Consider the following 18423-nt stretch of genomic DNA (forward strand, 5'->3'; position numbering starts at 1 on the left):
CCTCTTTTTGCTGAGGAAGACTGGCCCTGAGCTAACATCTATTGCCAATCCTCCTTTTTTTTTTTTCCCCCAAAGCCCCAGTAGATAGTTGTATGTCATAGTTGCACCTCCTTCTAGTTGCTGTATGTGGGACACAGCCCCACATGACCAGAGAAGCAGTGCATTGGTGCGCGCCCGGGATCCGAACCCAGGCTGCCAGTAGCGGAGCACACGCACTTAACCGCTAAGCCACGGGGCGGCCCCAGTGTGTGCACATTCTTTGACACTCGTCCCATGAAGTAAAGGGGTCTATGTTCCCTCCCCTTGAATCTGGGGGGTGACATTTTGGTGACTGCCTGGACCAACACAACATAGCAAAGGTGACACAATGTGACTTCCAGGGCTAGGTTGTAAAAAGGCCTTTCAGCTTTGGCCTGTTGGGACATTTGCTCTTGGCACCCAGCCACCATGCTGCGAGGAAGCCCAGGCAGCCCATGGAGAGGAACCCAAGCCCACAGCCAACGTGCTAACTTGCCAGACACGTGAGTCAGCCATCTTGAGAACAGAACTGCCCCCCAGCCCCCAGGGAAATTCTGGGGTGGTTCATCACCCAGCAGTAGGTAACTGGAACAGTGGGCTTTCTCATTTAATGAAGCATGTACTGTTACTAATTCCACTAAAAGATGAGGAAATGAAGTGGTTAGTAACTCGCCCTGGGTCACGCAGCTATAAATAAGGAGTTTGGAAGGAATCTGGATGTAGGCAGTCAGCCTCCTGCGCCCACACACACTCTCAGACACACAGCACCCCCCCCACAGTCCCTGTGGCCATAGAACCTGGGAACCACCAGGGCCTGTCGCTATTCTAGGCCTGGCCTCGCCTGCCCCCCAGGCCTCCTGGACAAGCAAATCAAGCTAGGGCCCTCCCAAGGGAAGGGTCCTGTCTGCGGGCATGCCACCAGCAGGGTCCAGAGCTTGCTTAGCCACAAGTCCGACCCTCCTCAGGCCCCAAGATATGTCAGCTGCACACTAATGGGGCCTGAGACTTGAGATAGCAAGGCCATCACTGGGGGGCCTGGCCACTCTGTTTTGACACCAGAGGCTTAGTAATGAATTCTACCCCCACTAGCCGGCAGCTCCATAACTATGAAATAGAATACCACTGTTATCGGGCCACTGCTGCCAGTTCTAAACGCTGACAGAATGAGGGACAGGAGACAGATGAGGAGAGTGTCCTGGGCCAGAGGCTTGGCCCCTAAAGCTACCTGTCCAGGATTCACTCTGCTGAGGTCTCCTAACAAGGTAGGGAAGCTGCTGGCGGACCTCTGAGGTGCACAAAGAATCAGGCAGGGCACCATTTCTTCTAGAAGACACGGGAAAGCAGCACACCCCTGGAGTCCAGGTTACTGGGGAATAGATTGCTGGATGGACTGAAACAATCAAGTCCAAAGCCATGTGGTTTATTGGGGGCTGGGGCCAAGTGGGCTGTGGTGGGCAGGGGGCTACGTGTCACAGTCCTCAGGGATGGCAGCCGTGATGATGAGTGAGGGCTCCATGACGCCCGGGCTTGCAAAGCTCTCCTCTGCACATAGTCTCTGGCCAGTGAGCTGGGAGGCCAGGCCGCCCTGGGCCAGGGACTCCACGATGACCTCAGCCGAGCCCACCTCCAGCTCAGCAGGCGGCTGGAGTGCCACCACCACCATCTTCTCATCCTCAATGACCAGGTTCCGGAGCTTGCGCTGCCGTGGGTTGTAGTTCTCCACCCGGTCATGGATCTCCATGTGCCTCCGCAGGTGGGCCTAGGGGGGAGCGGGGCTCAGGGCTGGTGGAGCAGAGCCTAGGAGGTAGGGGGGCTCGGGCCCAAAGGGGCAAGAGGAGGTAATCCAGGCTCCAAGCCTACCTGCCGGGTGAACTTGTAGCCACATTCAGTGCATTCAAACTTCCTAACCCCCTTGTGCCTTCTGACGTGCACACGCAGCTGCTCCACCGCTACAGGAGGGAAGGGACCCCCAGCATTAGGACAGGTGGGGAGGTGGGTGGGACCATGCCCTAAGATGAGAGGCAGCCCTCGGGGTTTGCAACTGCTGTGCACTGCAGGGAGGAGGGCCCTGCCAGGCTCTACAGCACCACCCCAAGGTCACTGCCGAACAGGTGCCTTGGGAGTTTCCACCCCTCCACTTCAGTCAAAGCAGCTCCCCCCTCAAGCCTTTGACACATGGGGAATGGAAGAGATTCGCTGGCAAGAAGGTTCCTCTGCCCAAGAGCATATGAAAGCCACTGCTGCACCTGACCTCTCCTGGGGGAGACCCTCCAACTCGGGTCAGCAGGCAACGGCCAGCCCACTGCTCCCCCGAAGGCTTGCCCAGAGAAGGGTGAGGGGTGACGGCCTTCCACAAGCGAGGTACCTTTGAAGGTCTTCCCACAGATCTGGCAGAAGTGGGGCCGGCCCTCCTGGTGGCGGCTGGCCACGTGCCTCAGCAGGGGCCCCTTCTCAGTGAAGCGCTGCTCGCAGAACTCACAGCTAAAGGGCCTCTCGCCGGTGTGGGTGCGGTTGTGCTTGTCCAGGCTGGCTGCGGGAAGAAGGTGAGGGCTCAGCCACTAGGCCTCGGCCCCAGGACAGGGAGGGGACGGGCCTGCCTCACCTTGGGTGCGGAAGGTCTTGCCACAGAGGTGGCACTGGAAGGGCTTCTCGCCTGTGTGTGTGCGCAGGTGCATGTTGAGATTGGCCTTCTGGGTGAAGGCGTGGCTGCAGAACTCACAGACATACGGCCTCTCGTTCCTGTCCAGATGGAGGACACAGGCAGAAGCCATCACCAACTGCAGCTGGGAGCATGCCTGGCCCCAGAGCCAAGGAAACAGGCAAGGCTAAAGCAAGCCTGCCAGAGCCACTGGTACAGGCCCAGGCTGCGATGAGCTGCCTGGTGGAAGGAGGGCTTGGGCAGTACCAGGAAAGGGGCACCAGCTCCATCCCGGGAGCCACAGGAAACTAAGAATCTGCCCAGGGAGGTACAGAGCCTTGTTTTAGCCAGAAACCCCCTCCCTCAGCCTCTCTGCCTGACAAACTTGCTCATCCCTCATGTACCCCCACCCAGTAAGGCCACAGGCGCCAGCCTCAGGGTGGAGGGCGCTCTGTTCCGTGTGAGCGTCAGCAAACTCTGCCTTCCCAGCCCACTTGCTGGCCTGGAGCCGGCAGCAGGGCCAGGCCCTGGGGCAAGACGGGCCAACTCCCACCTGTGCTTGGCCTTGATGTGCATCTGCAGGCCATTTCGGCTCGAGGCCCGGTGCCCGCACTCCTCGCACACAAACAGCTTCTCCCCGCGGTGCTTGAAAGCCTCATGCAGCTGCAGTTCTGTTCGGGACAGGAAGCACTTGGCACAGGTGGGACACTGTGGGGCAGAGGGGATGGGCAGAGGGAGCAAGACCAGGGTGAAGACAGAGCGAGGCTGCCCCGAGAGCCCCACAGACCCCCCTGGCCCCCCCCACACGGCAGAAACTGCACAGCCTGCCCATTCTGGACACAGCTACAGCCGCCTTACGCCTGCTAGTTCCCAGCATGAGAACATGCCCGGCCCCAGCTCTCAGCACAGCCTGGCACTTACGGCGTGGGGCTTGGGGGCTCCGTGCAGCTTGATCATGTGGCTCTGCAAGTCCTTTTTCTGCATGAACTGCTGGGAGCAGGAGGAACACTGAAAAAGAGGCCCATAGTCACCTCTGAGGCAGCCCGTACCAACGGAACCCTGGCCCCCCAGGCTGTTGGGGTGGGAACCCAAGGGCACGGCCCAGACTGAGATGCTGCGAGGCTCCTTGACCTGCTGTGAAGGACATGCCAGGGAGGGCCCCCAGTGCCATGCCCACACAGATACTGAGCCTGCCCTCCATGGAAAGAAACAAGGACCCAAAAAGGGCCAGTGGCCCTGTCCAAAGGAAGGTATGGGAGCACTGGATGGGTAGGGAAGGCTGGGCTCATTGACTGGCAAGGGGGAGGCGCCTGACACAATCTGATGTAAAGGGCTCGGCGGGAGGGATCCTGGGGCTGCCCCTCAGCCCATGGCCCTGGGGACAGGCTGAGCCTGACCTTGTAGGGCATCTCCCCCGTGTGGGACACCATGTGCACCCGCAGCTCCATCCTCCGGCGGAAGGTCTCCTGGCACACAGAGCACGTGAAGACCTGGCAGTGTGAGGGGCAAGCAGGGCCGGCATCAGGGGGGGCTTCTGCCTGCGACGGCAGCCTCTGCCCGGGCTTCCACTCGCTGCTGGGAGGAGTCTGCCCGAGGGGGGGGACGCTAGGGTGGGAGAGGGCAACACGTAACCTGCCTGCCCTGACCCTGACCATCGCTGAGCACTACAAACCCACCACACCAGGCCCTTCTCAGGCCTGACAGGCTGGGGCAGGGGCAGAGTGGCCTCACCAGCAGCCCTCATCCTCCCCCGTGACAGGCCTCTAGGAAGAGAAAGGCAGGGTTTTGCTGGCCCCACCACATGGGCCGGCCAGTGGAGTGAGGGGAGGTGGCCAGGTGGCCCCTCCCAGCAGCCATGTCCCTGTTGAGGCACCCCTTCTCCAAAGCCCAAGGGCCTGGGTGGGTAAACCCAAAACGCCTCCCTCAAAGTCCCTCCTAGGCTTATCCTTTCTGCCCTTGGGAACTGTGTCCCCACCTGTAACGACCAAGGAGTGGACTCTGGCATCCAGCTCTCTTGAATTTACAGTGCCATCTAAGACAGTGTCCTTGGGGCCCCTCTCGGGTGGCAGGAAGACAGAGGCCAGCATGCCCCTGCCCACAAGGACCTGGGCCAGCCCACAAGTACCTGTTCTGAACGGTTCATACAATTCCGGGCTTCATGCTCCAGGAGGTTCTCCTTCCGAAAGTAACACTTTCCACATTTGGGACACTCGAAAGGTTTCTCCCCAGTGTGTTTCCTGCCAGGAGAAGCCATAGCGGGTGTGGGAGCTGAGCGGACTTCTTGCCTCTCCCTCATCCAGTGGCCCCTCTGGCTCCCCTGCCCACAGTACTGTGCTCCACAGCAGAGAGAAAGAGCGGTCCTGAGGCCAGCCGTGGCTCACCACGTGGCTCGATCAAACCCGGCTGGTGAACCTGCAGGCGCGAGCCCAGAAACCCTCCTCCCGTGTGGAGACTGCAAGGGAGAGTGCCGGGGCCAGAGCCCTCACAGCTCCATGCCCAAGGGGCTGCCCTGGAGCCCTGCCTCTGCTGACTGCCACACAGGCCAATGGGGAGGCACGGCTAGCTGGCATCTCGCTGAAGGCAGAAAACAATCTCTGGGTTCTGACTCCCTATAGAAACCACTCAGTCTGCCCAGAACTTCTGCAGGCTCTACCTTCAAAACCGTTGCCAGAATCTGACCACTTCACCTCATCTCCATGGTACCACCTAGAGGGCCACTCCATCCCCTGGGCTGCCACCTGAGCCTCCTACCTGGTCTCACGGTCCCCACCTGCCTCCTGACAGGTTTTAACTTCAGTAGCCAGAGGGCCCCTTAAATACAGTCACATCTCATCACTTCTTTGCTTACAACCTTCCATGCTTCCCACTTCACCCAAGAAAACGCCTGGGGACTACAAGGGTATAGCTGGCCTGCCCCTTACCTCACTGGCCTCCCTCCCCAGGTCTCCCTGCCTTGCTGTTCACCAACCTGCCAGCTCACTCCCACCCCAGAGCCTCTGCTCTGGTCTTCTCTCAGCCCAGAATGCTCTCCCACCCATCCACTCGGTGAACTTCCTCACCTCCTTTGAGTCTCAAATCTCTTTTCTTTAAAATTGCAACCTGAGCCCACTCTGAACTCCCCAACCCCTTGGTACTCCTATCCTTTTTCTTTTTTCTGTGGCACTTCCCACCTTCCACCACACTGTAAAGTTACTTATTTGTTAGTTCGCAGTCTGCATCACCCTGCTGGACGCAAGCCCCACAAGGCCTCTTGGTTTTGTTCACTAAGGTATCCCAAGCACCCAGAACACACTGGTCAGCTACCTGGCAGACAGCTCACTGAATGAATAAACCAAATGAACCCTGACCTCAGAGCCCATGAGCCCAGATGCTTCTCTCATCCTCGTCCCTAACATCAACTGTCCTCATCTCCCATCCCAATGACCTCATGAGGCTGTGTCCCCATCCCATGTCATCATCGTCTGTGTAGTCCATCTGTCTGTCTCCCCCTCTCCCCCCATGCTCAGGGCCAGTCCAACAGCCTGCAGCCCAAGGTAGGGATGGCAATGGTGCCTGCACTCGACTCTGACACTGGGACAGCATCCAGGTAGACGCAGACACCCCAGGGTGCCTCCCACACTGGGACTGCCCCAAAGATTCCACTGGTGGCAGCTGCCCCAAAGCAGGGAGGGCAAACAGGCTCGCCCCTCAGCTCTTACTCCAATAGGTCACTAGTGGCTTCCCAGAGTGTCATAACTGAGAAAACGTGTGCGGCCCAACGTGGCTTGGCAAGAAATCGCACCATGGCGGACTAGTGATGTCTTAGGCTAGGGAGTGACAGGACTGGAAAGCGTGTCACTTAGCTGCCATCCCTGGAGGCCTTGCAGAGACTCTGGAGCAGCACTGTCCAAGAGAACGCTCTGTGATGATGGAAATGTTCTGTCTCTGCTATCTGATTCGGCAGCAAGTGTGGCTACTGAGCACTTGAATTGTGGCTAATGCACCTGAGGAACTGACTTTATTTCAATTACTTTTTTTTATGTAAAATAGCTTTATGTGGCATCAGGTTACTTTATTAGACACTGCAGCTTTGACAAATGGTCTCTTAAGCTCCACTTACACCCCGGAGCTAACATTTCCCCAGAAACACAAGCGGCACCAACCCTAAAGATCCAAAGCCCACACTGTCAGGCTTTAGAAATACCGAAGGTCAGGCCTCAGCCACAGCACATGGCCACAGGCTTCTCTCACCCTCTTCGCAGAAGCCATCGGGAGGTCAAGGTCCACAGTGGGTGGAACCTGTTGACAGGGTGTCCACCAACCCACCAGGGGGCTCACAGTAGGAGGAGGAAGAAGGAATCCGACCCAAGGCTAGGTTCTCACTCCCTGATGATCAGAGGCTTGCCAACGCCAGGCACTCCGTGGATCTGAGATGGAGCCCCCAGCCCCTACATGGCCCAGAAGTGGGGAGGGCAGGCCCCCTCCCCCGACATGGGAACAGCAGACGGGAAAAGAAAATAGAAAAACAGAACGTTTACCTGTTGTGGACTTTTAGATAATATTTGCTGAGGAACTTTTTATGACATGTGGGACATTCAACCGGCACCGCTGTACCTTTTCTGTTCTCAGAGGCTTCAGCTGCTAGGGAACCTGCACTCAGGGCTGGCTCGGCAGCACAGGGCTTTCTCATTACGTTTGATTTCCTCCTGGTCGGCATAGTCTCAGTCTCAGAAACGTCACCGCCATCCCCATCGTCCTCAACTTGAACCACCACTTCCCACTAGAGCAAAAGAGGGAGCATGAGGGGGCGAGGTCACTAAATTAGTCAGCAGGGGTTCTGGGGATGGATCTACAGGGCAGCCAGCTCCATCCAGTTCCATCCCAAGGCCCATCCCAGGCACATCCCCAGACAACCCCCTTCATCAGTGACTGTTCCCTTCAGGGTCCCAGAGCAGGCAGCATTCGAATTGTGGATTTGGAGAGCAGTAGCTCTGTTCTGCGTGAACTGGAAATCTGACTGGATTTCACTACCCTGGAAACACCTGTAACCCTGATGCCACACACTACACCCCAAGAAGCTGGCAACCATGGACAGCTGTGACTCGCAGAAAGTCAACCTGAGGCTACAGGATAGAGCCGGCCTCCTATGTTTGGAGAAAACCTGTTCCAAACCCACATAACAGAGATTTTACCTTGGGGTTCAGATTATCCCAGAAAAATGTCAGTCTCTTCCCCCAACCCCTGCCTCCACTTTTCCAGCCCCCTGGGCACAGTACCTCATTACTCCCGCCCTGCAGCTGGGCACCTTCAGCCTCGAAGGGCCTTGGGGGCACCTTGCAATCCTCAGGCTCCTTGTCCTCTGGGGAACAAAGCTTCAGGGCCTGCTTGAGTTTCCCACGGAGGAAGGAGGGACTCTCACTCTGAGCAGGAAGACCAAGCTGGGGCCTCTGGGGACTGTGACTGTCACTGAGCTCCTGATCCCTGGAGATTTGACCTAGAGTCCTCAAAACTTCCTCTTCCTCCAAGCCTGCTGGCTCTTTGGGGTGGCTGTTCACATCCCTGGGGGCAGGTTTCCCCAACCCACTCTGGCTACTTGGTGCCTGTCCCACTGAAGTTTTGGGCTTGAAGCTCTGGCATAGCTCCACAGCGTCTGGTACTCGCAACTCCCTGGCTGCCAGGAGCACCTGATCCCGGTTCCCTGAGGTGAGGGCAAGGTGACCAGTGTAGAAAAAGTCCAACAGGAGGCCAAAGATCTCAGCGAAGCCGGCAGGGAGGACAACACTGCCCCCTGAGCCATCCCCGTAGAGGCTCTGGAAAAAGTGGCTGCAGCAGGCAAGGACACTCCAGTGTGCCTTGAACACCAGGCCCCCCACGTCCAGGGTGGCATCGCAGTACTGGCCCTTCTCCCGCTGCTTGTTGAGCTCCTGCAGAACCCTCACACTGTGCTGGACGAAGGAGCCGTCCATGGTCTGTCTGGAGGGGAGGACGGCAGAAGTGACACCCTGGCCAGCACAACCGCGGGGTAGCAAGAGAAAGCCCCTGGATTTGAGAAGAGGGAAAGGGGAGGTGGACTCTACTCAAACAGTCATACTGATCACAAGGCGGGCTTGGGTCAAGGTTAGAGGGTGCATGCCGAGACAGGAAAGGAGTGAAAGCCTCTCTAGAGGGCGGGGGCCAGGGGAGCAGCCCCCATTGAGGTTGGCCAGAGAGCGGGTGGCAGGGGCTCAGGCGGACTAGGTGGGGGGAGGAGACATGGCTTGGCGGGGATAGGACAGGGTCGTGAAGGGGTGCTGGTGGGAGGAATCAAAGTTGGGGAAAAGAGGCGGGGGATCCGCGCGAACTGCTCGGCCTGGAACAGCGAAAGATCCCGGGGCGGGGAGGGTGGCGGCTGCGGACAGGTAAGAGGAGCCCACGCCGCGCCCACATGTCCGAGCAGCCGGGCGGAAGGCGGCCGCGGCGGCCCGCAGCCCCTCCCTCCCTCGCCCCGCGCCCCACAACCTCCTCACCCGGGCCGGTCCTCCTTGTGCCCGGCCCCGGGCCGCGTCGCCTCCACAGCCCTACGAACCAACAGCCCAGGCCGTACGTGCTCGGCCGACCGTACGGAAACGCCGCCGTCGCCGCCGCCGGACGTGACGTCAGGGCGCGCCGGCCGGGGTGGAGCTCCCCGGAGTCGCGGAGCTTCTAGCTCCGGCCCCCGGGGGCGGGACCACGCAGAGAACGGCCAATGGGATGCTTAAAGGGGCGTGGCCAAGCCAGTTCTCTGATCGCTGGGGTCGCCTCCCAGAGTTGCCTAGCAACGCCAAGCTGGGGGCCGGGTCTTCGCCGGGCTCTGGTCGCGTCCCGAGGTTTCGGCTGCGGTTAGCCAGCCCCGGCGCGCCCCACCCTCGCTCTGGCAGGAAGCGCAGCCAAGACGCAGACGCACGTTTCACCTCTTTATTGGCAGCCCAGAGCCCGGCCTGTGCTCTCCCGTGGGCTTACTCTTCCCCAGCCGAAACTGAGGAGCTCAGAGACCTCTCCGACACCCCAGACCCTGCGCGCCCCGCTCCACTTTCGACCCGCAGGGCAGGGGAGGCTTCCAGTGCGCCCCGCCCCGGCTGAGCCCTGCCCGACCCCGCGGTTCAGGTGGAGCCGCAGCGCCTGGTGTAGTCCTGGATGGAGGCCTGGAAGTACTCCGTGCTGTTGAGTTCTGGGCGGCAGAGGATCACATAGCACTTGGGCAGGAAATAACCGCTGAAGCCGCTGCTCAGGCAGCTCAGCGCGGCCAGCATGTTGACCGCCGGCAGGTACTTGCCCTGGTAGACGCTGGCCGTGGTGAAGAAGGCGATCCAGGACACGAAGTTGAGGAGCAGGCTGAAGGTGACACATTTGGCCTCGTTGTAGTTCTCTGGCAGGTCCTTGCCTAGGTAGCTGCAAGCAAAGGTGCTGACCGAGAGGAGGCTATTGTAGAGGACAGTCAGCGTGAAGCCTAGTGACTTGGCCCCTGCGCAGTCAAGCACCACCAGCTGAGGGCCGTGCTGGTATTCCCTGGTGGGCAGTGGGGTCCACACCACAAGCCAGGTTAGGCAGATAAGCAGCTGGGCCGTTGAACTGATCACCACAAACAGGCCAGCACCACGGTGTTGGACCCAGGCACGGTAAAACGTGGGTTGCTTGGCAGAAAACTTGAAGATGAAGACCAGTTGGAAGGAGCGGATTGTCAGGCAGGACAGGAAGATGGCAAGACCGAGAGAAGAGAGGGCCTGGCGTAGCAAGCACATGGGTAGCGTGGGCTCACCAAAGAAGCCATAGAGGCCGCAGCTGCCCCCTGCCAGGGAGCTCAGCATGAGGAAGCACAGCTTGCCCCCAGCCGACCTCACCACAGGGGTGTCTAGATGCCAGGCAAACAGGCCAGCAGTCCCAACCACCACCACCAGCAGCAGCGTATTAGCTGCCAACAGTACCCAAGAGACAGGCTCATGCCAAGTCAAAAACACCACAGTGCGTGGGAAGCAAGTCTGGCTTCTCTTCGGTGCCCACTCTTCTTTCCCACAAGGGTGGCATCTGTGGGGGTCTGGAAAGGAAGGCGAAGAGGGCTCCTCAGATCCAGGTAAGCAGAGCAGGAATGGGGAAGAGAGGCCATGCAGGCCTGCAAGGTGCTGGGAAGGCTGTACCATAGGAGCTGGGCTCTGCCGGGCATAGCGAAATGGGTATAGCCCTGAGTTGGGCCCCAAGGCCGCGTGTTTCCTAAAGATGCCTGTGTTAATTACAGATTCTGGAGAAGCACAAGTAGGTTCTGTATGGCTCATGATCCCAGAAGAGGTTTGCAAACCAAGGAGGACCTTACTCTGGTAGCTCTGCCCACATGCCAGTGAGGCTGTGATTCAATGGGAGCAGCCAGCCCCAAAGGAAGGGCATTTTCCTCTCTCTCTCCAGCACTTCCACTAACCAAACCCACCTTCCTGAGCTGCCACTCTTTGGTTTCTCTGAGTCTTGACTCTCTGAGGACAGAAGAGATGCAGTCCCATGTCCGCAGAGACAGTAAAAGGAAAGAATGTGGCTCCTGGAGTCTAGCTCTGGATTGAGCCCTTAGCTACCCAATTTGCTCTCTGATCTTGACCTCGCACCACTGGGTGGTGTATGCTGTTTTTTTCTGCTACAGACATGCTAGTATCTGCATTCAGGCCAACTGTCCAAGGTGCTGGCTGTCTTGGGCATGGACAATAGAGGGACTTCATACAGACAGCGTGGGAGGGTACAAAGGGAATGACAGCTACATCTGTTTGCATAAAGAGGTTGAATTTAGGATAAGATTGCATCTGTAGGAGTTGGGTTGGGAGCTCTCTAATAAAGGACACAGCTAGATCTGAGGCTTTCAACTGGTTGTTTCTTTCTGCTTGATCAGAATTCAGTCTGGTGGCCAGTATCCTCCAACCTGCACCTAACTGGCAGCAACGTGACTGGGGCCCTGGTTCTGCACACATGTGGCCCGAGGCAGGTCCTTTCATCTACACAGACTCTAGGAGTTCCAGGTCATGCACCCACTTGCTTCGCCACTCACCACTCTTGTTGAGGAAGGTCCCAGCCTCACAGGGCACACACTTGAAGCAACAGTGGTGGCCACCCACAATCACTCGTGCGTGCCCTTCAAGGCAGTCGCTGGAGCACACAGATGTAGGTACCTGCAAGAAGCCACAGGTGCTTTGCAACCACATGGAAGGGCCCAAGTCAAGGGACGTGCACATGGGAATGGAAAACAGAATCTCTGTACATCTGCCCTCCTGGCTCACTCCCAGGGCAGAGCCCCTGGTTGGCTGAACCAGCAGCAACAGGGCCTCCATCTGCTAGCCAGTGGAGCTTTCCTGGCAGGGCTGGGTAGAGCCATAGCAGCCTGGTACCTGGGAGCCCCGCTCCTGCCCTGTGTAAGCTGTGTCAGCACCAACCCCAGGATCCAGGCTGCCCATAAGGCTGTCACCTGGTTAATGACCACATCCCCATTACCTGGTTGTCCTTTCCATGCCACTGGATTTTGGTCTTATTTATGTCCAGCCAAACTGGAGACCATGTGGAGGAGCCAATGACCTGGAAGGTCCACTCGGGGCCACTCCAGTCCCAGGCAATTATGTCATAGCCACTGAGGGGGTCCCCGTTGTCATCAAACGTCACAGTGTCCTCATGTAGAAGGAAATTCACCTTGCGGATCTGCTCCAGAAGCTGAAACAAACAGAGATCACCACCGTAGATGACACAGGCTGCTCCTCCTTGACCCTCCGGACCTGGACAGCCCAGGAAGCAAGTACCTGGGGCCTTGCTGGGCTTCTATCTGGGTGGTTTCAGCCCATCTAGAAGTTCTGGTCCGGTCCCTTCCTAAGAGCTCCCTTCCCTCCTAGGAGACCCCTCGACCCTCCCAACCAGCCTCCTGAATTTACAGAGATTTTTAGCCATGGATCCAAGGCATGGTGGGTGGGAGGGGCCAAGGTTCAGAGAAGAGAAACCTAAGAGAAGGGATCAGCCCTCTAGTTAGTGGCCTTTGCCCCTGAGCCCCAGCTCTTAGGGTGGCCAGAGAGTAGTCACTCTGCTTGCCTCAGGAAAGCACCCTGATATGGGGTGCCAGGAGCTGGGCTGCCTTACCTGCCAGGGGTAGACTTGGCCCCTGGAACAGGCTCCCGAGGCACAGCCCAGGAGCTGGTGGAGGCCATGAGCCACGGCGTAGACAGCCTGGTATACGTTGTAGGAAGAGCTCATGGAGAACGCTCCAAGTCTGGGCATCTCCTGTGCCGTGAAAGCCTGGCACTCTCTGCAGAGCTGGTTGCTGCTGCACCCGGAGCCGCTGGGGCAAGAACCCCAGACCCCTTTGTCTGCCCGGACATAGGCCTCCTCAAACTCCTTCAGACCAGGGACAATCTTCTGCTGGATGGCCACACCCAGCACTGTGCCAATGCCCCAGATCCCGGGCACGCTGCTTAGGTGTGTGGAGATGGCCCAGTCTTCTGAGGCGATCCACACCTTGCCAGTCAGGTTGGCCAGCACCACAGACTCAAAGAACACCCTGGCCAGCTGCCTGCTGGCAAAGACGACCACGACGGTGGTCTTTGCCTGGGCCAGGTCGCTCGTCATGTTCCTCATACTCTCATCACCCGGCTGTGCAGAAGAGGGCACGATGCCCTTAAAGGCAATGCAGATGCCCTGCTGGGTAGCCTGGGTCTCCAGCGCCTGCACCGCCAGCTGCCCGTACGCGCCGTCACTGCCCACCAGCGAGATCCAGACCCACCCGAACCTCTGCAGTAGCAGCACCATGGTCTCCACCTGGTACTTATCACTGGGGATTGTGCGCAGAAAAGAGGGGTATTGCCGCTTCACACCGAGCGTCACGCTGCTTGCCTTGTAGCTGATCTGTAGGGGTTCAGTTCAGCGAGGTCAGTGGCATCAGCCTCGAGTGAGGGCCCCCTAGTGCCAGCCCTGTGCTGGGTGCAGGACACGGGGACGACGGAGACAAGGCCCTGACCCTGGTTCTCAAGGAGAGCGCTACTCAACATATGAGACTGACAAGTTACATACGGAGAAGAGGGCAGGCCCCCAGGCAAGGCTTCTGGGAGAGGAATGGGAATCTGCCTGGTGTACAAAGGACAAAACCTGCCTGCAGGGAGTGAAGTGGTGTTGTGTGCTCCGGGGTCTTATAGGCACTTCCACTCGGCTGGAGGTTGGATGCCGGGAGGAAGGAGAGCAGGAGGAGCTGTGTCTGGTCAGGGCAGGAGGCCTTAACTCTCACGCCAAGGGGCTTGGTCTTTATCCGTGGGTCAAGGGGAGCCCCTAAGGGTTTAGGCAGAGAACTGACATGTTCAGATTTGTATTTTAGGAGTTTTAGATCCTCTGATCTCAGTGAGGAACATGTCAGAAAAGGCTCAAGATGAGAGTCAGGAAGAACCCCTAGGAGGCTGATGGAATCATCTAGACAAGAGATGGTGGTGGTTTGAGTTAAAGCTGTGGCAGTGGTGATGGAGAAGAGCGGATGGACCTGGCAGCATTTAGAAGGTAAAAGCAGAGGCCATGGTGCTGGCTAAACACAGAGGCATGGGAAGGAGGAATGTAGGGAGAGAGCGTTTCTCAGCATCTGGGCTGGGATGGGGATGCAGGGAGAATGGAGGCTTTGGCAGTGTAGAGAGATAAGTTCAGTTGGGGCCTACTGGGTCCATGAAGTGGAGACACTGGGTGAGCATCTGGAAATGAGGCTTGGCGCTCAGAAGTTAGAATGAAGCTAGAGAGGGGAAGTCCAGCCGTGGGGCTGGTGGCCACCTGCGAATGGGAGAGGTCTCTCTGGGGGATCACCTGCCTTCTCAGGAGGAGGGGAAGAGAAATCTCTACCAGAGACTGAGAAAGAGGTGCCACAGTGAAGGAGGATCATAAGTGCAGACAAAAAGTGTCACAGAAGGACTGGCCAGAAATGTCACGAAGTGGTCATGTAAGGTAAAGAGGGCTGAAAAGCATTCATTGGATTTGGAGACCTAGAAGGCCCTCCAGATCCCGGCAAGAACAAGACCGGAGAGACAGAATCCAGGGCAGTGAGTTGAGCAAATGAAAAGAGGGAGAAGCAAACAAGGATAGAGAACTCTGTGGAGAAGTCTCGATGGAAAGGGGCCAAGAGAGTACAGCGCCGAGAGTAGATGTGCCTGGAAGGGAGAGAGGGTAAGGCAGGCTTAGAGGCTGAGGAGGGAGCCTGGGGAGAGGAACAAGCAGAGGAGGGGGCGAGCCCCCAGGGACAGGACTGGCCTCAGCACAGTGAAGGACTCCACACCTCTGAGCCTGAGCCTGAAGGGAGGGAGGAAGGGAAGGAGGAGAGCCGGGGAGAGGTGCTGGGACACAAAGGGTGTTCAGTTCTTCACAAGGAGATGGAACAGTGGGAGAAGAGTGAAGGGCAGAAGTTTCAAAGGAGAATGGGTTTTCCCATGAGCCTTGAGGCAGGGCGTTCTGGAAGCAGCACTTGGATAGGGAGGGATGCTGGGGCAGGGATCACATATGACTAAAGAGCAGTGACCACCCAGGAGATCCCAGGGGCCAGACTGGCCTTGGGGCACAGCAGCTCCTGCCCACTCGCCCTAGCCCACACTGGACTGGCCAGGAGGGGAGATGGGCAAACTGCTGGGGCTCCAGCTTACCAGGGGCACCAGGAAGGGGCTCAATAGGCCAGCGGCGGTGGTGGCATGGTCGGTGTTGTCAGGCCCAATCATGGCCACGGCTGTGGGGGAATAGTGGAAAGGGTCTCCTTGGATCTCTATGCCGTGTGTCCCTGGCATGCTGAGTATGCTCAGTGTGGCATACACATTGGCTGACTCCGAGCACACGTCATACAGCTGGTACCCCAGGGTGACATTGGGCAGCAGGGCCGTGGAGTTGTTTATTTCCTCAGTGGCGAACCGCATGGCCTGGAAGAGGTGGTAGCTGTGGCTGTTGAAACTGTGGGACCTGTAGGAAAAGCCAAGTCCTGCTGAGACCCTCTGGCCTCCTAGAACCCCAGGCTTGAGGGGGTAGAAAGGAACCTCTGAGGTCATCTGTCCAGTCCCCTACAACCATGACCTCAATGTGGGCCCTGTAGCACACACACCGTTCTGTTAACAGGCCTTCAGAGAGGTGGGGAACAAATTGGAGAAATGCACATACCCTGGCCCAACCCTGCTCCATAAGCATATTAGACTTGAAAGGCTCACAAATCTTACAGCAGAGAAACCTGATGTCTTAGTGTTCTCCAGAGAAACAGAACCAATAGAAGACATATATATGTATATATATAGAGAGAGAGGGAGAGAGAGGTTTATTTTAAGGAATTGGCTCACATAATTGTGGGGGCTGGCAAGTCCAAAATTTGCAGGGCAGGCTGGAAATTCCCGCAAGAGTTTATGTTGCAGTCTTGAGTCTGAAGGCAGAATTCCTTCCTTTTCCAAGGACCTCAATCTTTTCTCTTAAGGTCTTCAACTGATTGAATGAGGCCCACCCACATTATGGAGGGCAATCTGCTTTACTCAGTCTATTGATTTAAATGTTATCTAAAAATACCTTTAGGGCCAGCCTCGTGGCTTAGTGGTTAAGTGCACACGCTCCACTGCTGGCAGCCCTGGTTCGGATCCCAGGTGCGCACCGACGCACAGCTTCTCCGGCCATGCTGAGGCCGCGTCCCACATACAGCAACTAGAAGGATGTGCAGCTATGACATACAACTATCTACTGGGGCTTTGGTGGAAAAATAAAATAAAAATAAAAATACCTTCACAGCAGACTGGTGTTTGACCAAACAGCTGGGCACCGTACCTAGCCAAGCTGGCACATAAAATTAACCACCACATCTGCTTGACTTTGTTTAGTGCTTCTCACTGGGACACTCGTGACTGGGGTGAGGGCCTATGTTCCTCATTGCCTACTTTGGGAACTGCTGGCTGCACTCAAACGGGTGTGCTGGGGATGTGATTCAGCCCTGCCTGAAGAGCGTACTAGCCCCTTCCACCTTCCAGCCTTTCTGCTTGTTAGAAGGCTCTTCCATCGTTTCTGTCACTTCTGTCCTTGAGTCACTCAGAGGAAGCTCAGGGCCTCCGCCCATGACAGCCCTTCATGTATCTGAAGCTGGTTTTCAGGTCTCCTCCTCCCCCAAGTCTTCTCTTCCCAAGCTCCCATCTGCACCTCTTTGGGCCAGTCCTGATGCGCCAGGCTTTCCAGAATCTTCCTCCTGGGCCAGCTGTCACGTGTGCTTCATGTTTAGGGCATCCTGCCACTGAGCCCTGATACATCCTCGAGCCTCTCAAATCTGTGACTTGCACAGATGGCAAGCAACTATCTTCTTTACAAGAAAAGCAATTGTTTTTCTCTACCTAGACTGTCGGTTTCATGAAAGCACCAACCTAATTGATCTCTGCTAAGCTCCTGAAGCATCTACTGCTATGTGTCTCCCCTTCCCTCCCCATGGAGAACCCCATTTGCCATCTGGGAGACTAAGGAGTTTGAACTTGGGGAGGAGTGGGGAGGAGTTGGAAGAGGAGAAAGGCCACCCTTGCTTAATCCTTGCTGCCTCAAGGCCAGGAAATAACTGGAATGGAAGTATAATACAAAGCACCCTAACAGCCAGGACCAAAGACTGCATTCCAAAGTGGAATCTGGGCAGAAGCCCCAGGACTTGAAGGTGGCAGCCTAGGTTGGGGAGGGATTGGAGGCAGTTCAAGTGGCAACCCCAGAGGCAGAAAGGGCAAGGTCCTGGCTGAGGAGGGCAGGCAGAGGTCCATTAGGCACAGGTCCCACTAAGTGACAGCTCCACTGACCCCTCACTCACCTGTCACAGAGGGTCACCACGGGTCTTTGTCTCGCCTCCAGACAGTCGTCGTGGAGAGGGAACAGGCCTGCAAGGAGGTAATCCCCAGGCAGGCTGAAGTCCGGAGAGGACTCCGTGCTGTGGCAGCTGAAAGCCCAGCAGCAGGAAAGGGACAGCTGTAGGCTGACCAGGTGAGCTGCCTGGAGTAACATGCTGGCCAGACAGGCCTGTGTCCGGCATGGCCAGGCAGTGCCCTCTGACCAGGTTGGGCTGCTTAAATAGAATAGAGGCAGCTGCCCAGATGCTTCCCAACTTCATGCCTATGAAAGGGGTGGGACTGGAGCCCAGTAGGAGGAACTGGGCTGTTTGCCTTGGCCTTCCGGGCCTGCGGTCCTACTCAGGAACTGGGCAGGGTGAAGGCACAGATGCAAACCAGGCAGAACCCACTGACCCTTCCTCTGGACGGTTGTGGGTTCTGTCTTTGCTCTGGTGCCTGTGGCTTCACCTGGCTCAGGAAGGGAGCCCTGGTATTTCTGGGGGTCAGAGGAAGGCAGGGACACAGCTTCTCTGGGGGCCCTGAGGGACAGGGTGTGGAGGGTTGCTATCAGGGAGTTGTGGGTTTTAGAACCTTTTACCTGGGCCTCAGTTTACCGAATGAGACCTAGTGGCTTTGAGTTGATCTCCCCCAAGCCCTCAGTTTTCTGATACTGAAATTCTGAGTGCATCATCGTTGAGTTCGGCTTCAGCCCAAAGACAAACGCATGCAAACAGAGGGTATGCAAATAGGATCGGTTTTGTTTAAACCACCAAACCTGAAGCTTTTTCTGCAGGAGAAAAAAAATCCCAGGTGGATTTCCGGAGAGGTGGCCGCGGTCTCGGGGCAGGAGATCTGATTTTCTCTCTGGAGGAGGCCAGAGTGGGGCTTTTGCATAATGTAAATGGGGCCCTCGGTGGGACGGCCTGGCGAAGTGTCTCCCAGGCGGCTGCTCCCAGAGCCCCCGCTTGTGGGCTGGAGCCTCCGAGA

At 57.3% G+C, this 18423-nt stretch overlaps 2 protein-coding genes across 7 annotated transcripts; both read right to left on the minus strand.

Moving 5' to 3' along the window:
• Positions 1-1417: 1417 nt before the first annotated feature.
• Positions 1418-9244, minus strand: ZBTB48 (zinc finger and BTB domain containing 48). Of its 5 annotated transcripts, none has more exons than XM_087446891.1 (11): positions 9142-9244; positions 7912-8608; positions 7174-7415; positions 4782-4893; positions 4054-4146; positions 3578-3664; positions 3210-3364; positions 2621-2757; positions 2384-2548; positions 1879-1967; positions 1418-1777 (listed from the first exon to the last, which is right to left on the minus strand). In XM_087446891.1, the coding sequence occupies exons 2-11, from the start codon at positions 8599-8601 to the stop codon at positions 1481-1483; spliced, it is 2067 nt and encodes a 688-aa protein (XP_087303017.1). In that variant the 5' UTR covers positions 8602-8608; positions 9142-9244; the 3' UTR covers positions 1418-1480. The 5 variants fall into 5 exon arrangements, with proteins under 5 accessions (XP_087303017.1, XP_087303018.1, XP_014639312.1 ...); XM_087446892.1 differs by having other exon boundaries at positions 7912-8604; positions 9142-9235; XM_014783826.2 differs by having other exon boundaries at positions 9134-9229.
• Positions 9245-9560: 316 nt separating this feature from the next.
• Positions 9561-18401, minus strand: TAS1R1 (taste 1 receptor member 1). 2 transcript variants are annotated; one of them, XM_004425531.3, is made up of 6 exons: positions 17421-18401; positions 15265-15571; positions 12743-13504; positions 12113-12325; positions 11673-11793; positions 9561-10685 (listed from the first exon to the last, which is right to left on the minus strand). In XM_004425531.3, exons 1-6 carry the CDS (start codon positions 17609-17611, stop codon positions 9754-9756), a joined length of 2526 nt encoding a protein of 841 aa, XP_004425588.1. In that variant the 5' UTR covers positions 17612-18401; the 3' UTR covers positions 9561-9753. The 2 variants fall into 2 exon arrangements, with proteins under 2 accessions (XP_004425588.1, XP_004425589.1); XM_004425532.3 differs by lacking the exon at positions 12743-13504.
• Positions 18402-18423: the final 22 nt, after the last annotated feature.

This window comes from Ceratotherium simum, chromosome 22 (assembly GCF_057802395.1).
Source record: "Ceratotherium simum simum isolate JZ-2026a chromosome 22, ASM5780239v1, whole genome shotgun sequence".
Classification (NCBI taxonomy): domain Eukaryota; kingdom Metazoa; phylum Chordata; class Mammalia; order Perissodactyla; family Rhinocerotidae; genus Ceratotherium; species Ceratotherium simum.